The sequence below is a fragment of the Callionymus lyra genome, chromosome 5, assembly GCF_982586985.1.
Source record: "Callionymus lyra chromosome 5, fCalLyr1.hap1.1, whole genome shotgun sequence".
Taxonomy (NCBI): Eukaryota; Metazoa; Chordata; class Actinopteri; order Syngnathiformes; family Callionymidae; genus Callionymus; species Callionymus lyra.
Genome location: NC_141822.1, coordinates 21717782 through 21745070, shown reverse-complemented (window position 1 = coordinate 21745070; position 27289 = coordinate 21717782). Strand labels below are relative to the sequence as shown.

Below are 27289 nucleotides of genomic sequence, written 5' to 3'. Positions count from 1 at the left end.
TGTTCGTAAGGTGTATTAATGTATTTAAAAAAAAATTGATAACGTCAAAGTTGAACCGTAATGTCAAGAGGGATCACTGTATATTTTAAAAGGTAGAGAATAACGGACATACTATGTATATTTTCTTAAAGCGGTTAAGACGGTAGATTAAAAAGTAGCTGCACCATCGCAGTTGATGATGTACATGTTCAGCCATATTTGTTTCAACAACTTGACTTGCTTACCAAAGAGTAGTTGCCAGTTGCTACTAGTTTTTTCCCCATTTAAAAATAATTTTAACTGTTTTTAAGCAAATTAATTAATTATAAAGAAAATGTGATGATTTCATATTTAAAAAAGTCAAGACAATTAAGTTACATTTAATAATCTGCTCTAAAAAAATGATATTCTATATAATTGTATATATATATAAACAAGATTTGATTGGACAGACTCCATTGATGAACTCATTCAACTTCAGATGCCCTTGTTTTAAATTTTAATTATTATTAGGTTTTTTATATTGAGATAACATAACATCAAAGTGTATACAATTCTAATTAAACACAATGCTATAGGAAATAGTGAGGGAGACATTAAGCAAATTATAATATTATTTTTAAATCATATTTATTTTTGTATTTCCTAGGTTAAATATATAACTAATTATAGATGACTATTATTTCTAGTAAATAAACATTGCACCCTCGTTAATTTAAATGTAGTGTTTATATTTTATAATGGTTAGGGTTTTGTTTTAGATTTTCTTTGTTCCAACACAGAAACGGCATATATAAGCAGCGATCAGGCCTTACAATTCACTCGGCTGACCTCTTATATAACCCTTGTGCTGGAATGTACTGCTAGTAATTCAAATATATTTAAATACAAAAAAAACATTTTTCTTTAATTGGAAGTACATTTCAGGCACCAGATATCTTTTCCACAAAACAAATCCATCACCTTCCCTAAGCATATCACACTCTTTGTTCCATCCCTACCCCCCATCCATGTTTTTTTTTCTCTCCTTCTCCCCTCTCAGGAAGTCCTGGGTCACAGGGCTCCTCCCTGGATAGTCCCCATGTGGCCGTTAATGGGACCCACTGTGTGAATGAGCAGGATGACATGGGTGTCCTGGGTTCAGTTCCTGAGGGACAGCAGCTCTCCCCCCTCACTAGCCCCCTGCTCGCTGATGCATACACGAGGCACGATGATGAAGAGGAGGCCAGGAGGAAGGTTGGCCATGATGTCATTGTCTTCTGAAAAAACGCTGTGGTTGATTTGCATTAAATATGCATCTTTAAGTGTCTTGTCGGCTCATGTAGAACTCCTTGTTTGCTTCCAGAAATTCCCCGCAGACAAAGCCTACTTCATCGCCAAGGAGCTGTTGACGACAGAGCGGACCTACCTGAAGGACCTGCAAGTCATTACCGAGGTGAGGAGGCGAGAGTCCTGTCTTTCTTTAAAAAAAAAATGGACATTTTTAACCTGCTGCGTAAACAACCATCCATCATTCGTTTGAGGCCAGTACACTGTGTGTGGGGTTTGGTCCCCCTCAGAGCCCCCCGCAAAGTTTCTTATACTTGTCAACAATGTTGTCTTTATAGGGCAACACGTGCTATAAAAGGCTAAAATAGTCTTTATCTATGAAGAGTCTGTTAATGTTGATTCAATATTTAGTTTGGAAAATAATTGAATAGCAAAGCCTTCTGGGATTTGTATTATGGATTGTGTGAATCAAATGGAAAATGGTGAGCTCCACAGCTGAGCCATAACCGGCAAAACAAACACCAATGACTCTTGAACATAAAAATGAATATTGCTGATCATTTTAATTTTTTTTTTTTACTCCTAATCTTGGAGTTGTCCATCTTACCCCACTTTTTGTATCGAAAAAGACAGCGGTGCCAACAAGTTCGCCGCAACAATGCTTTCGTTCTCTGCCATTTAAACCCCCCCCTCTAACCACTCCACTGAGGTGGTGTTGGTCAGACTTCAGAAAGGCGGTTTTGGCTTCTATTGTTTTGACCCGTCCACATAAAACCAAACCGAGATTGGTCAATTTGCTCCAAACCATTTGACTCTCCAAACTATGCTGTTTGTATATATGTTTTTGTTGTGCATGTATGTTTTTGATGTCAAGATTGATTGAAGATCTTGATAGAGCCGAAACATTTTGATTAGTCACCATCCTGATGTTATCAAGAACCATCTGTCAGGATTAATGACAGTCAGATGAGGAAATAATGTATTTCATGTTTTATATTAGATTAAAACGGGTAGAATGTTTATTTTTTTTAAATGCTTTAGGGTTTTTTCTTAGGGTTAAGAAGATCCTGAACTTGGTGATATGAATAAAAGATTAGAAGAAATGTATTTTCTCTTTATGTTCTTGTTTTTATTTTATTTTTATTTATTCTTTTTTTATGAAAAATTGCTGTATTTTCTGTGGCTATTGGAACAAAAACAATTTCAATCAAGTTATACCTTATTCATCTTAAAATGGTTTGGAAACAATGTTATGGTGTAGCAGGTAGCCGGCTCTGTAATTTCTCCATATTTTAAGTTTACACGGTGGGTTATATAAGATTACTGGGTGTTTGTGTAACCATAGTGGTTCATTCTTCCTGTTTATTTTAACTAGAACATCAAGCCTCAAGTGAGTTTCAAGGTATTATTTTTATGTGCCTTCCAGTCCTTCCAAAGCGCTGCCGCGAAAGAAGAAACTTTCCCAGAGTCGGTCCGGAACATCATCTCGGCCAACTATGACCCGGTCTTTAAGTTCCACCAAGGACTGGTGAAGGAGGTGGAGCAGAGACTGGCGCAGTGGTCAGTATCACTCCTAAGACCTGCTTGTATATGTGGACCCACTCCTGAACGCATCACAAGGAAGACTTGTTAACTCATAGTTTCCAGCGTTTTTAAAACGTATGGATCTCGCCTGACACCTGCTGGCTGTAATTGGTCCCTGCAACCACAAACGCATGTCTGCACTCGTGTCTGTTCCAGGGAGGGACGATCAAATGCTCACATTAAAGGAGACTTTCAGCGGATTGGCGACATTCTACGGAAAAACATCGAGGGCTTAAAGGTAACTGAAGGTTAAACATTAATCTGAAAGTGTAATATAAATTCATTTGAATACAAATAAATAATAATATTTATCACAGATGCCAACTTGAACCTAAATATGTCTCAAAAAAGGAAAATTTTACTGACAAAAATGTTCTCACTTGCATCTGCAGCAGTTAACGGTTCACCTGCAGAAACATTCCGAGTGTCTGGTGGAGCTGGAACGAGCCTCTCGGTAAATAAAGTTGATAAAAGTTGTTTAATGTCAGCGACTTGAAACCCGTTTTCTCGTCTTTCAGGTCTAGTCGGAAAGCGGAGGCCGTGTGTCGAGAGCTGGAGCTGCAGAAAGTGTGTTACCTGCCCTTCAACGTGTTCCTTCTACGGCCGCTGCACCGCCTGCTGCACTACAAGCTGCTGCTGGAGAGGCTCTGTAAACACTACCCGCCCACTCATGAAGACTTCAGAGACTGCAGAGGTAATCCAGAGTCAGACCTGATCCAGAGTCAGCCCTGATCCAGAGCCAACCTTGGTCTGAGCTCAAGCACATGTTTATTTGTTTTTCGGTGAAGTTGAGAATGTTCCTATAAAATGAAGAGTCGTAACTTTTGAAGCTTCTTCGGACAATAAGTTGGTTATGTGTTCATGAAGCTTCATGAAACCTTATTTTCAGAGTCCACTAAAGGTCACTCTCTGCTGTATAATTGATGGCTTTCGAGTAACTATTATTTTGAAACCACACATTATTTTTATAAACCACCTACTAACCTTTAAACATCTGACACGGTTTCATGAAGCTTCATCAAAAAATTACTACCATAAGCAATTTCTCTTAAGGTGCATGAAGTTATCCTAAAGTAAGTTGTCTCTGATATAAATTGCAATAATAAGATCATTAGAAACCTTGCTAGAATCAATTTTATCTATAATTCTTTGAGCAAAACATGGTGAGAAGAAGAGGTTTTAAAAAAAGAGAAGACACAAAATCATTTTGTAGCTCAAAGATGAAGCAACTGTTGAAACAGACAAGCAACAGAGATCTTTATCTCTTTGGAATCACCTTCTCTGTCTCCGTCTGCAGCGGCGCTGGCTGAGGTCTCTGAGATGGTGCTGCAGCTGCAGGGAACCATGATGAAGATGGAAAACTTTCAGAAGCTTTTGGAGCTCCGGAAAGATCTCACGGGCATCGAAAACCTCATCATCCCTGGAAGGGTGAATGAAGTCTTTAGGCTTTTTCTAACAACTGCAAAGACTGAAGTCAAAGCAAACGTTTGACTTATTCTAAGTAAAAATCCTTCTTATTTGTCCAGAAATTGATTTTACTTTAAGATGTGACGACAGAAATGACACATTAATCTTCCACTTATAGTAAAAGAAAATAATTTTCTATAAACTTCTTATTATACCTAACTACAAGCAATCCATGTTTACTTTTTGTCTAGTAATATATGGAAATAAGATGTTTTCCCAGCAGGTGGAAATTTAATCTAATCAGAGGGTTTTTACCTGAAACAATACTTGCTGTGATTTCAGTGTTTGCAGTGTAAACATCTTCCTGTTCTGTCGCTAATGTTTCTCTTCCTCTCAGGAGTTCATCCGGCTCGGGTGTCTCAGCAAGCTCTCGAGGAACGGCCTTCAGCAGAGAATGTTCTTTCTGGTAATTAAAACATTTATTTTTTTTAATATTGGAAAGTGAAGTTTGACATTAGAAGCAGAACAAAACGAATTTGTGTTTGTTGTTTTCACAGTTCAGTGATTCCTTGGTGTACACCAGCCGGGGTATGACGGCGTCCAACCAATTCAAGGTCCATGGTCAGCTGTCTCTGTACGGCATGACGGTAAACACTCCTCACACTCTTCTCAAGCCCACCTTTTTTTAATGTTTGTAACCATGATGTGTTTCTGCTTCAGATCACAGAGAGTGAGGAGGAGTGGGGCGTCCCTCATTCCTTTACGCTACACGGTCAGCGGCAGTCGGTGGTGGTGGCAGCCAGGTACAGCACTGTGTTAAAATTTGACTTCTTCTCCACAGTCCTCATTTTTTCACCATCTCACCGACTGTTTATTAAAACACAATTTAGTTTAAGAACAGTTAAAAAGAAGAATGTAGTTTTACTGAGAGGTACTCTTATCCTGGGTCTGGAAACTTCCTTTACCATCCATCCCCAAACTTACCAAAGCAATATGGAATTTAGATCAAGTGCACATGCAAGATGTTCCTATAGAGCACATTTCAAGCTCAATCACACAAGAGGCCAAAATTGCATCGTTTAAGGTTGTTATGTTAAGTATATCATGTAGGGTTTAAGCGTCAGTTAAGGAGGATCAGACTTAGCCCGTGCCTTCTTTTTGTTTTTCTCCGTTCTTGAAGTATTTTAAATTTCGAGTACATTATATTAGAGGAAAAATGACTTTTTGTAAGTAAGTAAGTAAGTAATTTTTATTTGTATAGCGATTTTCCAGACCAGGGTCACAAAGTGCTTAAACAATTAAAAACAATATTCAATAAAGTATATATTTTAAAGGTCAAGATAGAACTGATAACACAACAGGAGTTCCAGAAAATCAAGGAAAAGCCTGAACAAATAAAAACGTCTTAAGATGTTTGTCATTCTTATAGAGAACTATGGAAGACTTGAAGACATAAAAGACGCCACTGTGTCAGAGTGACATGTTAGTAAAAGCTCAAGTGGCTTTTTCTAGTTTTCTGCACTGTTTTACAACTTTTATTCGACATTTTTCTCTAGTATATTTGCACCAAGAGTACAACAATAACAGAAAATGTCCATCATGTTGGTACATTGTGTGTTTAATTCGATGCAAAAACACAAGCATATGTTTTAAGTTTTTGTTGAATTATTTGACTTAAAGATTCACTTAAAATATTAACGAAAGTTAATTTTGCCAAAGTTAAAAAAAAAAAAAAATACTTTCCAAGTTTCTTAAAACTACTAAAATAATACAAGCTACTAAAGCAACTAAACCAGCGTGTTTTACTCCTTACCTAATTATTCTTAATTTATTTTATTTGCTTTTTACAAGCCATTATTGTTTCATTTCTGTCTCACATCTTGAAATCATCTTAGACTTGTCAGCGAAATGTGATTCCAATTAAATCCAATTTGAGAGTTTTCACTAGAAGAGTTACTTAACGGATGTTGATCCACAACGTAAATTGAAGAAAAAATGATCCTGCTTTTAACAAGTACCGTGTTGTTTGTGTAGCTGTGCTGCAGAGATGGAGAGGTGGCTGGAGGACATCAGGATGGCCATCGACCTATCAGAACAGAGCAGTGACCCCCCCGCTGACCTGCTCTCCCCTGCGCCCGCCGACAACAGTAAGTCTTCAACAAAGTCCTTTGATCGTCTTCTCTCCTCAGTTATGGTTCACACGACCTCCAACTGACCTCTGGTTTGACGTCTCTTTTGTTCTGCGACTCCAGTCGCATCAAAGTCCTGCAGCATCAGCTTACGCTCACTTTTATGTTCCTTGTATCAGTCAACTCTCGGACACAAGAGGAGCAGCAGCTGCTGAAAAAATCCCAAAATATCAAATGACTCGAGCAGAGTAAAACTTAAAAAGATGTCGAGTGATTTAGTGAGAGAAATGTATTTTAAATGTATTTGATCATTCTTTTCTGCTGCAGAACTAGCTGATGATGCCGGACCTGAGCAAGAGTCTGAAGAAGAGCTCCGGGGATCACGGACCTCCTTGGAGCGCCAGGGTCACCGTGGTAACACCACAGTCCACGTCTGCTGGCACCGCAACACCAGCGTGTCCATGGTGGACTTCAGTGTGGCTGTGGAGGTGTGTTGACGCTTTTACAGATGCAGGTTATTGATATAGGTTTAAGGGTTTTGTGATTAGTATCGGCAACAATAATACTGTATATGAGCTAATGATCATTTTCACTGCTGAGAGAAAAATCTTTTTGAATATTTCCCATCAGTGTATTTACCCATACACTTAAATATAGTGATATTTTTTCACAATACCACAACAATATTCAACAGCTTTATCCATTAAACAGAAAAAGTCTTTGTTCTCAAATCATTTTACATGTTTATCATAGTTATTATAAGTTTAAATGTCTGAATAAGTGTGTATAAAATATAATGCTGCTGGGTGGTAGCAATCATTACATCCTCCGAAGCTAAATGAGAAATTAAATCCTGTGAGAAGCTTTAATCCTATTTATATGAAGGGCCACTGAGCCAAAGATTAAATAAATAATATCGAAGGTATGCACAAGTACAAAGGAAGCCCTATTATGACGGCGGCAATGTTACTGTATGTATTTCATTGTTGACATGCCATTGTATTAGTAATATAAGATCAAATTAGATTTTGTTATCTATGATTTCAATGTATATATCATTTGTCTGGAGATTCTTAATATACATGAGAGGTAAAAAGTTAAAATGTGATATTATTAATTAAAACAAATATAACTTTATTACATTTTTTTCATATTGAGAGACAATTAATGAGAAATATTGACCAAAATGTAAAGATAGATGATGCAAAAACCTTCAAAAATGTAGTTAAGATATCTACAGGGTTTCAAACATAAATAACAAATTGTAATAAACTTGTTTTAGTTCTACAATAGGAGTGATTTTTGATGGTTCAAATCCTGGACACATCCTGTTTAGCCTGTTTAGCCTTTTGCTGGTGAGATATTCAAACGAAATGTGTGTTTCATGGATGACATTTCAAATGTGATTTGGTGTGTAAAGGACAGAAGAGTCTTAATGTTTCTGTTTCTTCTCTTAACAGAATCAATTGTCCGGGAATCTGCTGCGGAAATTTAAGAACAGCAACGGCTGGCAGAAGCTCTGGGTGGTCTTCACCAACTTCAGCCTCTTCTTCTACAAGACACACCAGGTCAGTGACGAACGATCCTGGATGATTGACATCTGGTGGTTGACCTCATGGCTGGTTTCAGGACGACTACCCACTGGCCAGCCTCCCTCTACTGGGATACTCGGTCACTGTTCCGTCGGAGTCGGAGAACATCCACAAGGACTACGTCTTCAAACTCCACTTCAAGTCGCACGTCTACTACTTCAGATCGGAGAGCGAGTACAACTTCGAGAGGTAACAGGATGATGAGCTGGTGCATCATGGGAAGGCTCACATAATGAAATGAATATATGTGGTCTTTCTAGCATCCTTCCTTCATATTTTGCTCATGATGAATATTATAGATCTTTTTAAAAGCTATGATGGATAAACGTTTCTTTGTCTGCAGGTGGATGGAGGTGATCCGCAGCGCCACCTGCTCCACGAGTCGCCTCCTGCAGGACACTCGGAAAGACGTGTACTGAAGAAGCAACGATCACGTGGAGCGCTGACGGACGGGAAATGAGCACAAGACAATTGTCACACTAATGCATTCACACAGAAAAACAAACACATACATTTCTTTCTCAGTTCTGCTCCGACCAAAACGATTCTTATTTTGACTTCAGTATTTTCCACCCTTTTGTTTATAACTCGCCACTGATTTCACAGATTTTCACACACTGCCCAGACTCTATGCAATATTTGTGTTTGATCATCCAAATAACTACTTGAAAAGTTGATGTACAAACGATTTTACTCCCCATTTTCGGAAGAGAGTCCCTATTCATCCATGTGTGACGCCACGTTTACAAAAACATCTATTTTCCTTTTTTTTGTGGTGTTTTTGTACCTTGATACACTGTGAAAACACACTTTATTTCCTCCTTCACCCTTTCAGTCGAAATGTTTTATGAATATCTAGGTATGTTTGGATTCACTATTTTAAATAAAAAAAATTAAACAATATTTTCTTTAATGAGTCGTGTGTATTTTTGTAATTGTTATAATTTTAACTACCCTGTTTATTTTAATTCAGACAATATCCAGTGCATTTTTGTGAACCTAAAAAAAATGTTTTAATTTAATGAAAGGAAATTAATGAATGTGAAGAGAGAAATGAATTACTGAAAAATACAGTTTATTGAATGTTGCTTTTGATCACATTTTTAATTAAATGTATAATATTTAAAATGTATATCCTTAATTTCAAGAGCTTTTTTTCCTGAACTGAACAATATCATATGGACACTAACAAATTCAACTATTTTCACCATTTTGTAAACTCTGTAATCATCGTAAAAAGAACATTTACATTCACATAACAGATTCATGTCACTGTTTCATACTCGAATACTCAAAAATATATATATTAATAATTAAAAGAAAAATACAATCTAAGGTTTGTGTTACTACAAACAAAAACAAAAGATTTCTCACTGTTTTGACATAATGGAAAATGTCCTGACAAATTGTCCCAATTAAAGTATTACAATCAAATGTATTTTATTTAGTTAAATATTTAAATTAAAATTAATTATTATTAAATTATGTTATACATTATATTATAAATATTTAAATTAAATAAGGACTTTGTGTAAAAATAGATGGATGAATGCCAACTTTTGAAGTTGAGGGTTGGATGGGTCAACAGGACTTGAGCTTCTTTATGATTTAACTGTTTGACTAAACCTGAGAAAGAACAGGCATAAACATCTATATACAAATATATTTGAACAAATAGTTTCAAAGGATTTATTTAACAACCACAGTCGTATCAATGTTAAGGTTAACAGAAGATTTTCCCAGAGATTGCTTTGATTATATAACAACAAAAGATATGAACGACTAAAAGCAGACCCAGAGTAAAAAGTCCAACCTCAAACCACTTGGAGATGTTTTCTTAAGATAATTTATGAAACCCAATATTAAAATCAGAAGATCGGTCTGCACATTAAGAAGGTGTTCTGACCCAGGTGGTCATCAGTCTCTGGCTTCTCTGTACACATATGGGAGTCCATGAGAACCGTTTGTATCGTAGTCATCATAGGTGGGAAACTGCTTCCACTCTGGCTGGTACGTGGTGGTGCTGTACACAAACACTTCCGGAAGACTTTCCGCAGACTTTTCCTTGTTTCCGGCCGACTCCGTCACCTCCAGTTGGATAGGAGTCCGTTGGTACATGTGGGGAACGCCCTCGAAGTCATCCAGGTACCTCAGCATCTGCTCGTCCACTTTGTAGATCTCTCCGTGGATACTCCGTCCCTGGCCGGGGATGTTGAGGAGGAAGGGGATGTTGTTTACGGTGGCGATCACCAGAGGGTACTGCTGGACGGTCTGTGCCGTCGCCACGAACTCCGCTTTCCCATTGGTGCGTTCAAACATGCGGTAGTAGTTTGGTTGCCCTCTCTTCAGTGTTCCGTACACAAATATGTGAGCCATGATTCTTCTTCTGGAAGCACAGACGAGCATTGATGCTTATTTCTTAACCAAGAACATGATGCATTGTTTTAACAAGTATATCATTAACATAAGTTACTCAGTCAGCAGATAATACTTGTTAATCTTTTATCAATGCAACCTTGTGTAAAGGTAGGGGATAATAAATAACCATACCTTATTGAACTATATAGCTTGTTACACAACTACATTTTAATTTGACTATCAGAAATAGTATGACAATAAAAAAAATGGATGACAAGTGATTACTTAAGCAGATCAGGGATGACTACCATCTACATCAGGGGTGGGCAATTATAATTCTTCAAGGGCCACATTAAATTCTGTGAATGTTGTTAGGGGCCGTCAAGCAAAAAGAAAGAAGAAAAAAAAAGAAGGACATTCGTCAATAGGCCGTGACATTTATTAAGCTAAATAAGCTGCAATTTTATTCTTGAAGAAATGTTTTGAAAAAAAAACACTTACAACTAACTTAAAAAAATGTTTTGAGGGATAAATATAAACTCGAAAAATTACACACAAAAAGGAGTGAAAAAGTAAATGAGTGTTATGTTAAAATGTAAAATAGTATTAATACAAAATACATTTTCTAATGCATTAGAACCATTTCTACATGATCATACTTTGACATTAGGAGGGCCGCATAAATACAGTCAAAGGGCCGCAGTTCTGATCTACATAGAAAAAAAAACTCATTTTAAAGTGCAGCTTTAATAACTGTCCGATTTTACTTTCAAATATGTCACTTGTGTTAACAAATACAATAATATACGTGCAACTAAGTTAACACAAATAAACAGTTTTAATCGAGAATGCATTTTTTTCATAGTTGTAAATCTGTCACAATTACAGTTTATTCCCGGAAGTATTGAATTAACCTACCGTTAAAAAGACTTGATGAATGAAAGTTCGTCGATCATGTGTGATCAGTTCTCCCTCAGGCGTAGGTCGTATTTTAACGGTGGACTTTGATCAATAAATTTCTTCAGGAACATCAATAAATTAATATCTTGTGATCAGCAGATCTGATCGCATTTCCCTTCCCCGGCCTTTTCTTACTCGCGTGCACACCACCGTACCGGTGCTCTACCGCCGCCTACTGGACTGAGTCTGGTCTAGAAATGACTTGAAACTGAGAATGATGTGCATTTACGACTTTTCTTTCTAAGCCTACTTGATCTGAGTAATGTTGTGTTATTATTGCACTAGGAGAACCGAATAAATAAAAAAATATCACTTTACAAAACAGTACTTCAACTTTGTTACTGTTACTTTTACTTGTTTATTTATTTATTTACACACGTTTTCGACTCACAAACCGAAGTAAATGTACTATTTAAATCAAATTATTATATAGCGAAGAATATTAGGAAAGCAAAGAAACACACAAATATACATATGTGTCATTTAATAATGTTTATCAAATAAAATGTATTTATTTATTATTAAAGTTTTTAATTTCTGTTCTTGGAACAGTTCTGAAATTACAAAAAAAAACTAAACTCTTTTGCTTCATTCTAGACGTATAATTTCTAGAAGTATCTATCAAATATCTGAGGTTAAATTTGCCAAAAGAATATGACCGGACCCTTCAGGAATTAAAAACGTCAGTCACGTGACTCCTCCTGGCACACAGGTGTCAAACTGGTCCAGAAAAGGGCCGAGCCAGTACAGGTTTTAGATCCAACCATATAGTTGAACCAATCAGGTGTCTTCTAACAGTAATCAATCGATTGTCAGTCAGGTGTTGCTTGTTTAAGCCGACACCTGATTCGTTAACTCATGTGTGCTTGACTGGTTGGAACAAAAACCTGCACCGTCTCGGCCCTTTTCTGGACCAGTTTACTTCCCCTTAATTGTTCGCAAATGTCTGATGCGCTTGATTAGTAACACCTGTCCTGTGGGTATAAAGCTGCAGGTGAGTTCAGGAGCTCGTGAACAGTCGTGCTAACAGGTGAGTCCATCTCTGAGGTTTAAACTTTGTCTTAGTTAAATGTAAACAACATTGAAGAAAAATATATATATATATATATATGTGTATATATATAGTGTATTATGTTTAACTGAGGTAATTTTTAAGGCATAATGCTAAGATTTCTAAATGTAGTTTTCAGTGCAAATGATTAAACTCTTGAAGCTGAATTTTTGTTTGTCTCTCCTGTGTTTCTCAGATGAGGTCGTTGACCTGAAGAGCTCGAGGTGTTTGCAGTGGGTGAGTAAAATACTACTGAGTAGTATCTGATCCTGTCGTCAATCTCTGAAGCGTCTAACCGTGAGTACATTTTCTTTTTCTATCGCGGTGCAGGGCAGTGACAGGCACATGCACCACATACACTAAAAGTTATTAAACGGGCTAAAAAAAAAATTAAATATTTACGTAATTTTGGACTCGTTTTATTTTCCAATTTGAAGAGGAAGATCTGAAGGCCCACCTGATCTACGACCACCAGGTGAGACTTTCTTCTCCACATTAAACACACTTAAGACACTCTTTTGTGCAGACTTTTCCTTGATTTTTCTGGAACTCCTGTGTTTTTATCAGTCATCTTGACCTTTTTAAGTAATATTTTCAGTTTTATTTTGATTAAGATCTTTGTGACCCTGGTCTGGAAAAGCACTCTATTAATATTACTTAAGTGTTTAACAGTTTTGCAAGTTAAACTATTTGAATTCAGCTAAAACATTATTCTTGTCAAAGATGTGCATTTTTAAATTTGCATCAAGTTCCAAGACTCTTACAACGTTGTTCTTTTCCTCGGGTGAAGACGTTAAAGCTGCAGCTGCTGGACTTCTTGAAGATGGATCAGGTTCTAAGAAGACTCCGACGAAGATGCAACGTTGAAGTTTAAGTGTTGTATGACATGAATGTAAACCTTGTAACCACTAATGTCTGTACTGGTGCTGTATGATGTAAAACTCTGTAAGAAATGTAATGTATGAGTAGCTAATGTTGACAAGCTAAAGCTAATTAAAGATGGATTATGTATGAATATATAGACATGCTAAGGCTAATGTTGTACATGATCACAAATGTTGGCACGCTTGAGCTGCAGATCTAATGTTTCCTTTTTCAGAAGATGCTAATGCTAAGACTTTCTCTGCAGGTGATGTGACTGCTGTACCAAGGATGAGCAGCTAAAGTTATATTAACTCAAAGATCATGATGCTAACCTCACTTTTTCTTTTTCCAGCGGGTGCTAATGCTAACATTAATTTCCTCAGCAGGTGATGGTGACTGCTGTGCTAAGGATGAGTAGCTTATGTTCACATGCTAAGGCTAATGTTAGCATAATTGACCTGCAGATCTGACACTAATGTTACTTTTATTCAGAAGATGCTAATACTTTCTCTGCAGGTGAGGTGACTGATGTTCCAAGGAGGAGCAGCTAAAGTTTTACTACCTGCCAACATTAACTCAAAGATCATGATGTTAACCACTTTTTTCCAGCGGGTTCTAATGCTAACATTGATTTTTATCAGCAGGTGGCGGTGACTGCTGTGTCAAGGATGAGTAGCTAAAGCTAATTGATAATAAATTGTCTATATACTGACATGCTAAGGCTGTTGTACATGCTCACAAATGCTTGAGCTGCAGACCTGACGCTGACATTACTTTTATTCAGAAGATGCTAATACTTTCTCTGCAGGTGAGGTTACTGCTGTGCTAAGGAGGAGCAGCTAAAGTTTTACTACCTGCCAACATTAACTCAAAGATCATGATGCTAACCTCACTTTATTTTATTTTTTTCTTTCAGCAGGTGCTAATGCTAACATTGATTTCCTATGCAGGTGATGGTAATTTGACTTTCTCCAAGCAGATGCTAATGTTAACATGGATTTATTGTGTGAAGTGACTGCTGTGCCAAGGATGAGTAGCTAATGTTCATATGCTAAGGCTAATGTTGGCATAATTGCCCTGCAGATCTGATGCTAACTTAATTTTTATTCAGAAGATGCTAATACTTTCTCTGCAGGTGAGGTGACTGCTGTGCTAAGGCTGAGCAGCAATGTTTAGGCTATTGTACATGATCACAAATGTTAGCATGCTTGTGCTGCAGACCTGATGCTAACGTTACTTTTATTCATTAGATGCGAAGACTTTCTCTGCAGGTGAGGTGACTGATGTTCCAAGGAGGAGCCCTCTAACATTAACTCAAAGATCATGATGCTAACCTCACTTTTTCTTTTTCCAGCGGGTGCTAATGCTAACATTGATTTCCTCAGGTGATGATGACTGCTGTGCAAAGAATGAGTAGCTAATGTTGACATGCTAAAGCTAATTGTTAATGAATTGTCTATATACTGACATGCTAAGGCTATTGTTGTACATGCTCACAAATGCTTGAGCTGCAGACCTGATGCTAACATTACTTTTATTCAGAAGATGCTAAGACGTTCTCTGCAGGTGAGGTTACTGCTGTGCTACGGAGGAGCAGCTAAAGTTTTACTACCTGCCAACATTAACTCAAAGATCATGATGCTAACCTCACTTTTTCTTTTTCCAGCGGGTGCTAACGCTAACATTGATTTCCTCAGGTGATGGTGACTGCTGTGTCAAGGATGAGTAGCTAATGCTGACATGCTAAAGCTAATTGATAATGGATTGTCTATATACTGACATGCTAAGGCTATTGTTGTACATGCTCACAAATGCTTGAGCTGCAGACCTGATGCTAATGCTAAGACTTTCTCTGCAGTGGAGGTCACTGCTATGCTAAATAGAAGCAGCTAAAGTTTTACTACCTGCCAACATTAACTTGGAACATGATGCTAACCTCACTTTTTCTTTTTTTCTTTCAGCAGGTGCTAATGCTAACATTGATTTCCTATGCAGGTGATGGTAATTTGACTTTCTCCTAGCAGATGCTAGGGTTAACATGGATTTATTGTGTGAAGTGACTGCTGTGCCAAGGATGAGTAGCTAATGTTCCTATGCTAAGGCTAATGTTGGCATAATTGCCCTGCATATCTGATTCTAACTTAATTTTTATTCAGAAGATGCGAATACTTTCTCCGCAGGTGAGGTGACTGCTGTGCTAAAGATGAGCAGCAATGTTCAGGCTATTGTACATGATCACAAATGTTGGCATGCTTGTGCTGCAGACCTGATGCTAACGTTACTTTTATTCATTAGATGCTAAGACTTTCTCTGCAGGTTAGGTGACCAATGTTCCAAGAAGGAGCCCTCTAACATTAACTCAAAGATCATGATGCTAAATACTTTTTTCCAGCGGGTACTAATGCTAACATTGATTTCCTCAGCAGGTGATGGTGACTGCTGTGTCAAGGATGAGTAGCTAATGTTGACATGCTAATGTTAATTGATAATGAAATGTCTATATACTGACACGCTAAGGCTATTGTTGTACATGCTCACAAATGTTTGAGCTGCAAACCTGATGCTAATGCTAAGACTTTCTCTGCAGGTGAGGTCACTGCTGTGCTAAAGAGAAGCAGCTAAGGTTTTACTACCTGCCAACACTCAAAGATCATATTAACTTGACCTTGTTTTTTTTCCCAGTGGGTACTAATGCTAACATTGATTTCCTCAGCAGGTGATGGTGACCACCATGCCAAAATGAGTAATGTTGACATGCTAATGCTAATTGTTAGACTTGCTTGTATAAACTTTATCTACAGTATATACATTGACATTAAATCCATCATGTCATCCTTAGCATTTAAATGTATATTGTACTGAATGCCTTGATTCTATATACATTGACATGCTAAGGCTAATGTTGTACAAGATTGTGTTTGCATGATTAACCTGCTAATTTGACAGTACTTATCTTTGTTTATAATGTACTATAACACTCTCTGTAGGTTATAATGCTAACCCTTTACTGGTGATTGACACATACTATCTTCCTCTCTCTTTGCGCTTGATGGAGTCTACTGACTCCTTTAAGAAACGTCTTAAGACGTTTCTATTTGTTCAGGCTTTTCCTTGAATTTCTCGAACTCCTGTGTTCTCAGTATTATCTTGATCTTTAAAGTATGTACTTTATTGAATATTGTTTTGATTGTTTAAGCGCTTTGTGACCCTGGTCTCGAAAAGCGCTATATAAATAAATATTTCTTACTTACTATGCTAAAGTCAGTGGCTTCCTTTAAAAGGCTAATGCTTGTAACTTTGTGTATATATGTAATGTACTTTTACAGTAGGTGCTAATGCTAAATTTGACCTGCTCTAGTGCAGATCTATGCTAATTTCTTTGACTTGTAATGCTAATAAGGAATTTTGTGTATATATTGGCCAAAATGTACTTTTTTATTTAAGCAGGTGCTGATGCTAACTTTGACCCTCTCTCTGGCAGACAAATGCTATATTAAGGTGAGAAATCCAATTTACACGCTAATGCTCAAGTTCTTTCTCATTACCAACATGTGGGTTATGGTTGCATATCCTGATGCTAACATGTCTTTTCCAGCGAGTGATGGTGAGTAGGTAACTTTGACATATGACTGACGGTGCTGTAGGTCATGTGACCAGGAGTACCTCACAATGAGGGTGAATATTAACATTATGGGTGTTTCGATGGTTGATAAACTTGTGTGGATAAGAAAGTTGGCATGATCAACCAATGTTTGAACCTCAACACAAGGTTGTTTTTTTTATGTACATGAAGGTTTTCTTTTTAAGTACAAACTTTATTTTTATTTTTTCCCCTCAAAGGTTTAAATGTTTTTACACAAAGGTTCTCTTTTAAAATGCAAAGGTAAAGAAATCTTTACTTTTTACATCCACAAAAGGGTTTCTTCACGCAATGGTCTGAAATGTTTTTGTTTTTTTTATTTGGAGATTTATTAATGGTTTGACATGTTTTATACACAAAGGAATTCTTTTAAATACAAAGGTACAAATCTACATCCAAAATGGTTTGAAATGTTTTCTTTCAGCAAAGGTTTACAATGTTTCATAAATGTTTGTTCACACTTTATCTACAACAGTTTGATTTTTTTTTTTTCTTTCAAAGTTTAATTTGTATGTTAAAGGTGTTATCTTTATACTTTATAATGGTTCGACTTTCATAAATCGACAGGTTCAAATGTCTGTTTGGAATTGGGTTTTTGTCTTTCAGAAAAGATTTGCAATGTTTCATAGTCATTTCAGGTGTTGACAAATGTTTTAATGTCAAAAACAAGCATTTCAATGCACAAGGTGTTTGTAAACATTTATACATTCATGTATCAATGGTTTGAAATTTATAAATGAGGGGTTAAATGTTTATTTTTACAAAAGGGTTTGGAAGTTTTTTTTTTATTTCAAAGTTAAATTTGTATGTACAAGGTGTTGTATTTATACTTGGTTTGACTTTTATAAATCGACAGGTTCAAATGTTCTACAAAAAGGTTGGGGTTTTTTTCACCAAAGGTTGAAATGGTTTGACATGTTTTTAAATACAATGTTACAAATCTTTTGTTTGGAATTGGGTTTTTTTTTGTCTTTCAGAAAAGGTTTGCAATGTTTCATAAACATTTCAGGTGTTGACACTTCATCTACAAATGTTTGAATGTCAACTGTCAAAATACAAGCATTTCTATGCACAAGGGGTTTGATTATTTATACACTCGTATATCAATGGTTTAACATTTATAAATCGACAAAGGCTGACTTTATTTTCTTTTTTTAATACTTGATCCACAGTGGTTTAACATGGTTATTCAAAAGTTTACTTGTACAAGGTTTTTGGAAGAGTGAAACATGTTAAATTATATTCTGAAAGTATTTACATGACATGTTTAAACTTGTATTTTGAATGTTACATTTATCTGCTAATAACTCTCATGCTCTAACAGGCAAAGCCAGCAGATGACCGTCATGGGACCAGAACCTAAGGCCTTTACAGTTCATGGATTGAAAGTTTCTCCTGCCAGGAACATCTAGAGCAACTCTTGATCCTTGTTTAAAGTTTCTCTTCTTAAAATAAAAATCTTTTAAACCTTTTACTGACTCGTCTTTGACTACTTTGGTTTTTTTTTTTTTTTTTTTTTTTTAAATGGGAAAACGACGTTTTCAAATTATGTTCATTTACTTTATTTAAAACATGACAATTTAAACTGAGCTTCCAAAATGAACCACCGTTCTATGCTGTTACTGTAAAATCACGGAACAGGTAATGCGCATGCGTTTCAGGATCGCGCACCGACGACGTCATCAAGCAGCCACCGATCGTGCGCTCGATCCGCACACGGGTCGCAGGAGAATGTCGTCATCACATTTGCAGCCTAGCAGCAGAAAACACCGCGTAAACAAACCCGAGCGCAAATCAGCTAACGCTAAGTAGTTTGCTCGTAAGCTTTGGAGAAAACCACGACATGTTTTCGTGTTTTTAAGTTAGCTCGCAGTTATTTAACGCGGATGAACACTTTCTTAAAGCGACAACATGCTCGCCCAAAAGGGCCACGGTCACCGTTAGCAGGAGGATGTGTTATAAGTGTAGATATTTCTGGAGGAATTAAATGTATCTGACGTCATCAACAGCAGACTATTTTTCATGTCGCTTTTGGCGTTTTCTCGACGGGATGTAGCGGAGAGAAGCTGGAATCTTCGTGTCCGCTGAACGATACTCCCGGACTGAGATGTTCAGCCTGATGGCGAACTGTTGCAACTGGCTGAAGCGCTGGCGAGAGCCTGCGAGGTATGACATCGTTCTGGGATCACCTTTTCTATTATTTCTGCCATCTTTGATGGTTAAGTGTGGAGCACAGACATGGACCTCACTCACAGATCTGTACAGTAATAATGGATTAATGACTGTATAGATGGAGAAAAATATAGTAAAGTAGTTAAATCTGACACTGAATTATCAGAGTAATTTAAATGTCATGTACAGGATTGAAAATGATCAGAAAGAAATATACACTTCGAATGTTGTTTGGGTTGTTCTCTCTCTCTCTCTCTCTCTCTCCCTCTCTACCATTATTTTAAATACCAGCCTGTAAATTAAGTAGAAATCAGATTGAGTTGAAATAAAAACTATATGTAACTAGTCAGTCCATGTAATAATGTGTGTTTATCCATTCTTATCATGGAATTCATTTTAACACTACTCCTATTTAGATTTTTATATTTAATTTGTTTGTGCACTTAATATACTTCATGGCTTAAACATTAACTAACTAACAAGGTGACTCAAAAAAGACCAAAAATGTTAACCTAAAAAACACTCAATTAAGTCTAAATATAATAAAGGGTGACATCTTCTTTTTTTCAATTTCACAAGGTTAAAATGGATTTAATAATGTTGCTTGTATACTGAAGTTATTTGCAAATTTGAGTAATGGTTGCTTTGATTTAAAGTTGTTTAGTTACTTCGTTAATCTTTATATTCTAAATATTGTCAACTGTATTTAGCTATTGTTAAGCAAGATCATGCAGTTCTTGAGATCATTTAGATGATGTGGAGCCATATGGTTTCAACCACTTTATTTGATCAATTTAATTGTATTTATTTATTTATTTTAAACTTTATTTGCCCACATTAATGTATGAGTCTCATGTTATGTATTGTGTTTTATTGACCTAATTGTATTTATTATATTCTATACCCTCAACACCACAAACAAATCTTGTATTCTGTTTAAATTACTGGCAATACACTAAATAAAATGATTATTATTCAATAATAAACTGAATATATCGATAAATAGCATGTCAATGTTTCAGTAAAGAATGGTCGGGTGTCACTAACCTAATATGATAAGACGCCTGAGAGGGAGCACGTGGTCCTTCTGGGCATCTTATGTTGTGGAATTAGCCAGAAATCCTTCACTAATCCTACAGCAAGTGCTGCTCAGAGCTCTCATCTGTCTGTCCTGTGACTGTCATAACGGAGGGTCGTGTGGTCTTGAACAGGGGGTACTCTGTGTGTCCCCCTGATCGGGACCGTCACAGGAGAACTGCAAAAGCCTGTTGTTGGCTCTAGAAGACGATTCGATGGATAGTACGTTTGATGTCTTTTCGGAGGAAGTTTAAAAGTTAAGTAGAGTGAGCTGCTTGTTGACTTGACTAAGAGCTTCAGTATTTACAGTGTCTGTGCATTAGATACTGCTTTGTATCATTTCATTAAGATAAGATGATTCTATTATTACTCGGCTTTTGTTTTTGTAGTATTTACCTTTTTTTGTTGGTTTCTTTTCTAATCTTTCAATATTATTATTTAGACTAGAGAACTTTGTGACCAATATATAAATGAACAATAAATGTTTATTTGTATTAATATTGCAATATCGTTTTCCAATTTACATTACATTTTAAACAAAGTAAATAATATTGTTTTTTGAAGAGTAGCTGTACTGTGACTCTTCATGTCGAGACACCAGCTGGATTCCTTGTATACATCAACTAATTGTGGTTAAACCAACTGGCGTGCAAGAGAAAGGCACAACAAAGCTAAAGATCATTTGTTGCGTGAGGTTGCAGGTTGTGCTTTTGCATCTGCTTGCAAAAGTAATCTCTTAATGTTATTATATATTTTAAGTCAGTTTATAAGTTCAACTGGATGACAGGTGCACATGAATGCATCTAAATGAATGATGATTTATGTTTGTTTATGTATGGCATCATTTATAATATATAAGTGTTCTCGTTTCAACAAAAGCAAGAAACCAGGCTTGCAACAATCAGGCTTGAGCATGTGATGCTAGTGTTCTGACTTAAGTGAGAAATATGACTCAATTAACAATTCAATTAAATGATAATATTGAAGATAAAACTCTACCTACAACAACCACAAAGTGACAATAAAGTTCCCAATTTGGTCACAGTTAATAATAACATTTGTTGCACTGCATTGATTGGTTTAATGTGAGAATTGTTTTCAAGGACGACCTTCCCTTCAGATAAAGACGAAAAACCAATGTTAACTGCGTAAAAATACATTTCACTATAACGCTGAATCAGCAGTCTCTACTTTACAGGTTAATGATTTGACCCAAACAAGATGATTTTCCTGGAATGTCGCTCAACACAAAACATAACCCAGGTTTTATATTCATGGCTCTGTGTTCCTGGTTTACAGAAAAGTGACTCTGGTGATGGTGGGACTGGACAATGCTGGGAAAACTGCCACAGTGCGAGGAATCCAAGGAGGTGAGAGTGCTGACTGAGCATTTTTATATTCTACCTGTCAACTCCTCCCTCAGACGTCTTTGTCTTCTTGTTCTCACATGTGTTGTTGTTGCTAGATGATCCGCAGGATGTGGCTCCAACTGTGGGTTTCTCCAAGGTTGACCTGAAGCAAGGGAAGTTCGAGGTGACCATCTTCGATTTAGGCGGCGGTAAACGAATCCGTGGCATCTGGAAAAACTACTATTCCGAGTCCCACGGCGTGGTGTTCGTGGTGGACTCCAGCGATGTTCAAAGAATCCAGGAGACCAGGGAGACGATGACGGAGGTTCTTCAGCACCCTCGTATCGCTGGCAAGCCTGTGCTGGTGTAAGTGATGTTGCTGTCTTAACTAAACCTACTGTTCATAGCTAGTTTGATCCAAGTCTTTATTTTTTATTTTATTAACTATAAATACAGTTTGTGTTAAGGACTTTTTTTCTTTCTCCTTTTAATAAATATGTCTTGCCCCTTAAATAATTTGAATGAATATTGATATCATATTTAGAAACAAATAATAAATATATATATTGTATTTAAAAGTTGTTTAATTAATTTATTACTATAGTTAGGTTTATATTATTAATATTTTTTATTCTCTTATTTTTGTACCCTTTTTTCCCCATCATATCTTAACCCTTTCCTCCGCTCTTTTGACTATATAATGTGGCCCTTGAACTATAACATGCAAGGAACCAACTCTATATAAATGTTAACAGTTAATTTCAATCTCAATTTCAGTATATATTAGTGGCTATTTTCAGCTATAATGTGTATTAAAATGTTATTGTATAAGTCGTAATTTTTTTTTACCGTACACAAATCATATTCCTTCTCTTTTAATTCTTATAACACAATACACATAATTCGCTTTCCCCAAAAAAATCACTCCCAATTCGTCCCCTTGGCCACATTTGAGACGTGAGTTAGCGTGTTTTAATTCATCCAACCTTACTTGAAGTCATCAATCAGGGTCATTATTCTCTTGTTTTCTCTTAACTGTGTGTTTTGTTAAAACGTTTCCCTTCCCTTAACCACAGGCTCGCCAACAAACAAGACCAGGAGGGGGCGCTAGCGGAAGCCGACCTCATCGAGAACCTGTCGTTGGAGAAGCTGGTCAACGAGAACAAGTGTTTGTGTCAGATCGTAAGTGTCCACATATGATGCTGACAATAAGGAGGTCAGAAAGACTTTTCAAAGTGGTTCTGCTTTGTTTATTTTTGGTCAGATGACAAAATAATGTCAATGCTCAGAAACTAGAGAAACGAAATACTGACATTTACTGCATTTTTACACAAATTCACATTATAAATTAATTTTCTATGTGCTTTTACACTAGTATGGACGTATATCAGTGTCATCAGAATATTGAATTTAATATTTCAAAACTTGTTAAAAAGTTTAAAGCTTTTTTCTTATTATTATATTATTATTATTACTTATATTATTATATTTACTTATTTTGATTTTTTATGATTTTATTTAAAGATTGAATTCAGTTTTTTTATTTAAATAATCGAATAAATAGTAGAATACTTTCAAATGTAATTTATTTTAATATTTTATTTTGTAATTCCAATAATTCAGAGCTACTTAGTCACTGGATCTTCTGCGCATCACATGATTGGCTGAAAGTTCGTTATAGAAATTAGTAAATTATTCAAAAAATAATTTAATGCCTAAAGAACATTACAATTTAAAAAAAAGTTTGAACATTTGAAATGTTAAATTCACCAATTCAATATTTGGATTGCACATTTCTAACTTGATGTTCTGGACACTAAATTGTGTGTGAGAAAAAACGTGACCACTGAACTGATCTCTTCTTTCAGGAGCCGTGTTCTGCTGTCCTGGGTTACGGAAAGAAACTGGACAAATCCATTAAAAAGGGACTGAGCTGGCTGCTCAACAATATAGCCAAAGACTACGAGGCGATAACTGAGCGCGTGCAGAAAGACACGGCAGAGCAGCGCGCCCAGGAGGAGCAAGACAAGAAGGAGCGAGCAGAACGAGTGCGACAAATACGAGAGGAAAGGTGAGGACGTACATGCTGCCGTTCATAATGTTGTATTATCTCTACAACGACAACATTGAGGTCTGAGGCTGTGACTGACTTCATGTGTCCACAGAGAACGACTGGAGCGGGAGGAGGCAGAACGCGAGGGCAGAACCATCCAGTCGGAAGAATCTGAAAACCAGATCATTTCCAACCCGTTCCAGCCAATCAGAAATGTCCTTTCAGAGGTATCGGTTTACTTAAGTCCCGTTTCCTTCACTTCATTAACTTCACTTAATTGTGTTTTTCCTCCAGGGTAAACAAGGAGAGGCGGAGAAGAGGAAAGACGTAGAGCTGCAGGAGGCCGGCAGTTTGAAGACGACCGAGGAGGAGGAGGAGAATGAAGAAGATCACAACGACAGACAAACAAGTGAAAATGGCAGCTCAGGTTGGGATTACAACTAGTGTACAGTATACAGTGGACAGGGTTGAGGGCAAAAAAAAACAGAATAATACACAATAGTGTGTTTTTAACTATCGTGAAATCAGTAACAGTAAATTAAAAAAACTTACTTCTTTTAGGGACATCAACTACAATGTTCAGATGTTCATTATAAGTGATTTGGTGTCTATCATTGTTTTGTCAAAGCCGTTTTAAAAATTATTAACAAATTACTGAGGATGATTGGAAAAAAAAAATCATTGATTCATTCAACGAGAATTAGTTTTGTAGTTGTGTTTATTTAAGAAATTATTTCTACTCTCTTTTCACGCCTGAAAAATTTGAGGACGGTCCCTTAAATGCTGTCTCACCACCTGCCTTTACTGTGAAACATGTAAATCAACAACCTGACGGACATTCTTCATTGTAGAGGTCTTTTAAATCGACAGATCAAATACTTTTGACTTAAAATTATTAATATTTGTTTTTAATAAACATTGCTATGTTACACTTACAAACTTAAATTTAGAATCCGCCAATGTTATGCTGTCTTTACACAAGCGTCTAAACACGATATATTCTCAAACAAGGTTACTAGTGTTTTCTTTCCCCAGCATGTTCATAATGATCCATGTCTGCCAGTGTTCTGACGACTGCTGAGCATCACATCATGACATATTAACGCATTGATTTACACAAAACGATCTTGTTAAAGATCAATACTTGTTTTTTTTTTTTCCATTCTCACCGAAGCATGACCATTCCTACTCTCTGCTGATAGGTGCCCTCGGGCAAGGCAAGAAGAAGAGCAGAAAGCTGCTCTTGAAGAGGAAGCACAGAGTCGACCCTCTGTCACCCGAGGAGGAGGCAGCAGAGAGTCCGACCCCCCCTCCACCTCCAGGTGAGACAGTGTTTGGATCATTCATACAATATTTGAAGTAACCTTATGACGTTTACTTGCGATTGTTGTGAACGACTTCTGCTTGACGTCTCTTCCCTTTGATGCTGCAAATACAGTTTAAGAACGTGAGCGTCGATTGTTCCTTAAAACAGTGTCTGCCTGTGTTTTCAGTGGGCTGGGCCACGCCTAAAGCTTCACGGCTGCCTAAACTAGAGCCTCTCGGGGACACCCGGCACTCTGGTAACCTGGTTTGATTTGTGACGGTCCGTCATCTCATCTTCTCACTCACCAAACCTTCTCACTAACTCTAACGCCACACTCTGCACTCCTTGTTGCAAGGTAATGGACATGAGCCAGGTTCTATTTGCTGTTTTTGTAAATATGTCAATATTATCTGATCTTCTCAATGATTTAGTTTCTTTAAATTCTGCTAAAATGTCTTTAGCATCATCTGTAGGTAGAGATGGTCTGATGAAGCTTCATGAAGTCTTATTTAAGAGGTCAGTAGATGGCGCCCTCAATTCAAAAACGAGTTTAGGTTATTGGTAGAATAATTATTTGAGTGACATCTAGTGGACCCTGAAGCTTCATCGACACATCACATGCTGTAGGCGTGACAGGGAGATTCCAGGTGAGAGTAGACGTTGATGTTTGCTGATGATATAGTGATTCAAGGTGAACGAAAGGAGAGGCAGGAGAGAGTAAAGGAAGTGACGAGGATGGAGGGAGTTGAAGAAGAGAGCAGGAAGAGTGAACATGGCGGATGACAAATGTCAGAGAAGGAAATACCTGCTGAGAGAATGGATGCAGTAGAAGAGGACAGAGAGATGATAGATGCTGGAAGGTTGTTGTTCTTTTTTGAATTTAATTCAATTGTTTTTATTGAATAATTTAATTCATTTTCTGTATATTGAAAGCATCACAGAGAGTTTGATCAGGTAGCTCTGTACTCATTTGGTATTGTCTAGTGGCACTACTTTACCCAAATATGTTAGTGAATTGAAAAGGCCAAGAATGAAAAAAATAACAAGTTGAAAAGTCTGTTTTTGAATTATTTAAATAAGAATATCAAACTCTGTGTAAAAGAAAAAAGAGAAGGTATAATAATATACATTATTGTAATTATTTAAAAAATATAACGAATCCTTTCACTATACAAAATATTGAATTCAATTGTTATTATTTAAAATAAAAATCTATTGTATTATATATTGTGGATTATTTTTTAAAATAAAAGCTCATGTTTCATTTGGGCATACATAGGGTTAAATATATATTAAATTTGACTTAATAACTAAGGTAGCATCTAGTAATTGAGATGAATCTTTTTATATATTGTTAAACCTCTCAAGTTTATGTTTTTAATTTAGATTAAACGCCCCACGTGTGACGATCAGACAATGGTTGATGTTCCAGAGCTTGTGCCTGCTTTACTATCAACATCCATTAACCTTTCTGCCTTTTCTCATGCATAACCTCATCGTCTCTCCATCTCGTCTTCTGCAATTATTATTTTCTCATGTCGGATCTCATTTTCTAACTCAGTCCTCCCCCCTTACAGAGTTTGTCAAGAAGCCCCTCCCCCCCTTGGCGAACAAGCCCCGCCCTAACGGCGACTCTCATGACATAATTTCCTAACGTGACACGACTGAGATCTTCAACCATCGTGTCCGGAAACTCAGGCCAGTTCACACGCGCGGGACCAACAGAGATGAGTTCAGTGTCAAATCTGGGACTGATTTCATATTTGCCTGATAAAAGCAGATCCACTGCTGAACTGACAGCTTCTTTATTTTTACCTCAGTGTTCGTCTGCATTTAACCATCAAACCATCAACGAATGTAAAAGAGACACTAACGGTTTGTATCTCCTACAGATTTATTATATTTGTACTTAGTAGCAAAAACTTTTAAATGTAACGTCACATTTCTCTGTGTTATGTTGAAGAGTGTTTTTTTTAATGTTGGTTTGTTTGTTTGTTTTTTTAATGTCAACAATCAACTTTAAGCTTTTACTGAACAAAAAAAGATGGAGAATAAAAATGGAGACAAATATGATATTTACATCCGTTTGTCTTTTCTAACTAAAAATGTCATATACTATATAATGTCATAAACATTTCCTGTAAAGCATTTAGTCAAATGTTGCTCGACTGTCTTTTCATGTGCTTTAGATGTTCGGCTATTTTTTCTACTTGGTCTGGATTTTATAAAAACTACAATAAAAGATGTTTTAAATGGAAACTGCGTCTGTGTCTTGTTGTTTTGGCTAAAGATGGTTTTGGTGAAACTGTCTATTTATGGAGACCACTAGATGGCACTCTCTCCTCTGAATTTATACTGTGAAACGTCATGTTATGTTTAAACTTAGGGCGCCACCTACTGACCTCTAAATACAGGACAATGCTTTGTCCATCAGTAATTCAAGGTCAGTAGAAGGACTCAAGTTTTTGTAATAAAGTCAACCATGAATTGAACCCATTG

The 27289-nt window shown here is 36.6% G+C and overlaps 3 protein-coding genes across 7 annotated transcripts in view; 2 read left to right on the top strand and 1 right to left on the bottom strand.

Moving 5' to 3' along the window:
- Positions 1–8857, top strand: part of LOC148079738 (FERM, ARHGEF and pleckstrin domain-containing protein 1-like) — a 34192-nt gene extending 25335 nt beyond the window's left edge. For both annotated transcript variants that reach the window (XM_087791403.1, XM_087791404.1), the window contains exons 14-28: positions 1022–1215; positions 1325–1414; positions 2675–2808; positions 2989–3070; positions 3225–3286; positions 3351–3526; positions 4130–4260; positions 4637–4705; positions 4797–4886; positions 4960–5042; positions 6274–6386; positions 6696–6856; positions 7829–7936; positions 7998–8149; positions 8304–8857. In XM_087791403.1, coding sequence (XP_087647529.1) covers positions 1022–1215; positions 1325–1414; positions 2675–2808; positions 2989–3070; positions 3225–3286; positions 3351–3526; positions 4130–4260; positions 4637–4705; positions 4797–4886; positions 4960–5042; positions 6274–6386; positions 6696–6856; positions 7829–7936; positions 7998–8149; positions 8304–8379 — 1721 coding nt within the window. In that variant the 3' untranslated portion in view covers positions 8380–8857. The remainder of the gene's footprint in view (positions 1–1021; positions 1216–1324; positions 1415–2674; positions 2809–2988; positions 3071–3224; positions 3287–3350; positions 3527–4129; positions 4261–4636; positions 4706–4796; positions 4887–4959; positions 5043–6273; positions 6387–6695; positions 6857–7828; positions 7937–7997; positions 8150–8303) is intronic.
- A 778-nt stretch (positions 8858–9635) lies between these two features.
- LOC148079737 (gamma-glutamylaminecyclotransferase B-like) lies at positions 9636–11411 on the bottom strand. The gene is made up of 2 exons (XM_087791416.1): positions 11237–11411; positions 9636–10346 (listed from the first exon to the last, which is right to left on the bottom strand). The coding sequence occupies exon 2, from the start codon at positions 10334–10336 to the stop codon at positions 9878–9880; it is 459 nt and encodes a 152-aa protein (XP_087647542.1). The 5' UTR covers positions 10337–10346; positions 11237–11411; the 3' UTR covers positions 9636–9877.
- Positions 11412–18571: 7160 nt separating this feature from the next.
- arl13b (ARF like GTPase 13B) lies at positions 18572–27049 on the top strand. 4 transcript variants are annotated; one of them, XR_015711335.1, is made up of 11 exons: positions 18572–18999; positions 21382–21452; positions 21548–21797; positions 22508–22613; positions 23300–23502; positions 23597–23711; positions 23779–23911; positions 24687–24806; positions 24978–25145; positions 25482–25650; positions 26368–27049. XR_015711335.1 is itself a non-coding variant. In XM_087791402.1 (10 exons), exons 1-10 carry the CDS (start codon positions 18941–18943, stop codon positions 26442–26444), a joined length of 1203 nt encoding a protein of 400 aa, XP_087647528.1. In that variant the 5' UTR covers positions 18572–18940; the 3' UTR covers positions 26445–27049. The 4 variants fall into 4 exon arrangements, 1 of the variants encoding a protein (XP_087647528.1); XR_015711336.1 differs by having other exon boundaries at positions 25473–25650; XR_015711337.1 differs by lacking the exon at positions 25482–25650 and having other exon boundaries at positions 26368–26426.
- The last annotated feature ends 240 nt before the right edge of the window (positions 27050–27289 follow it).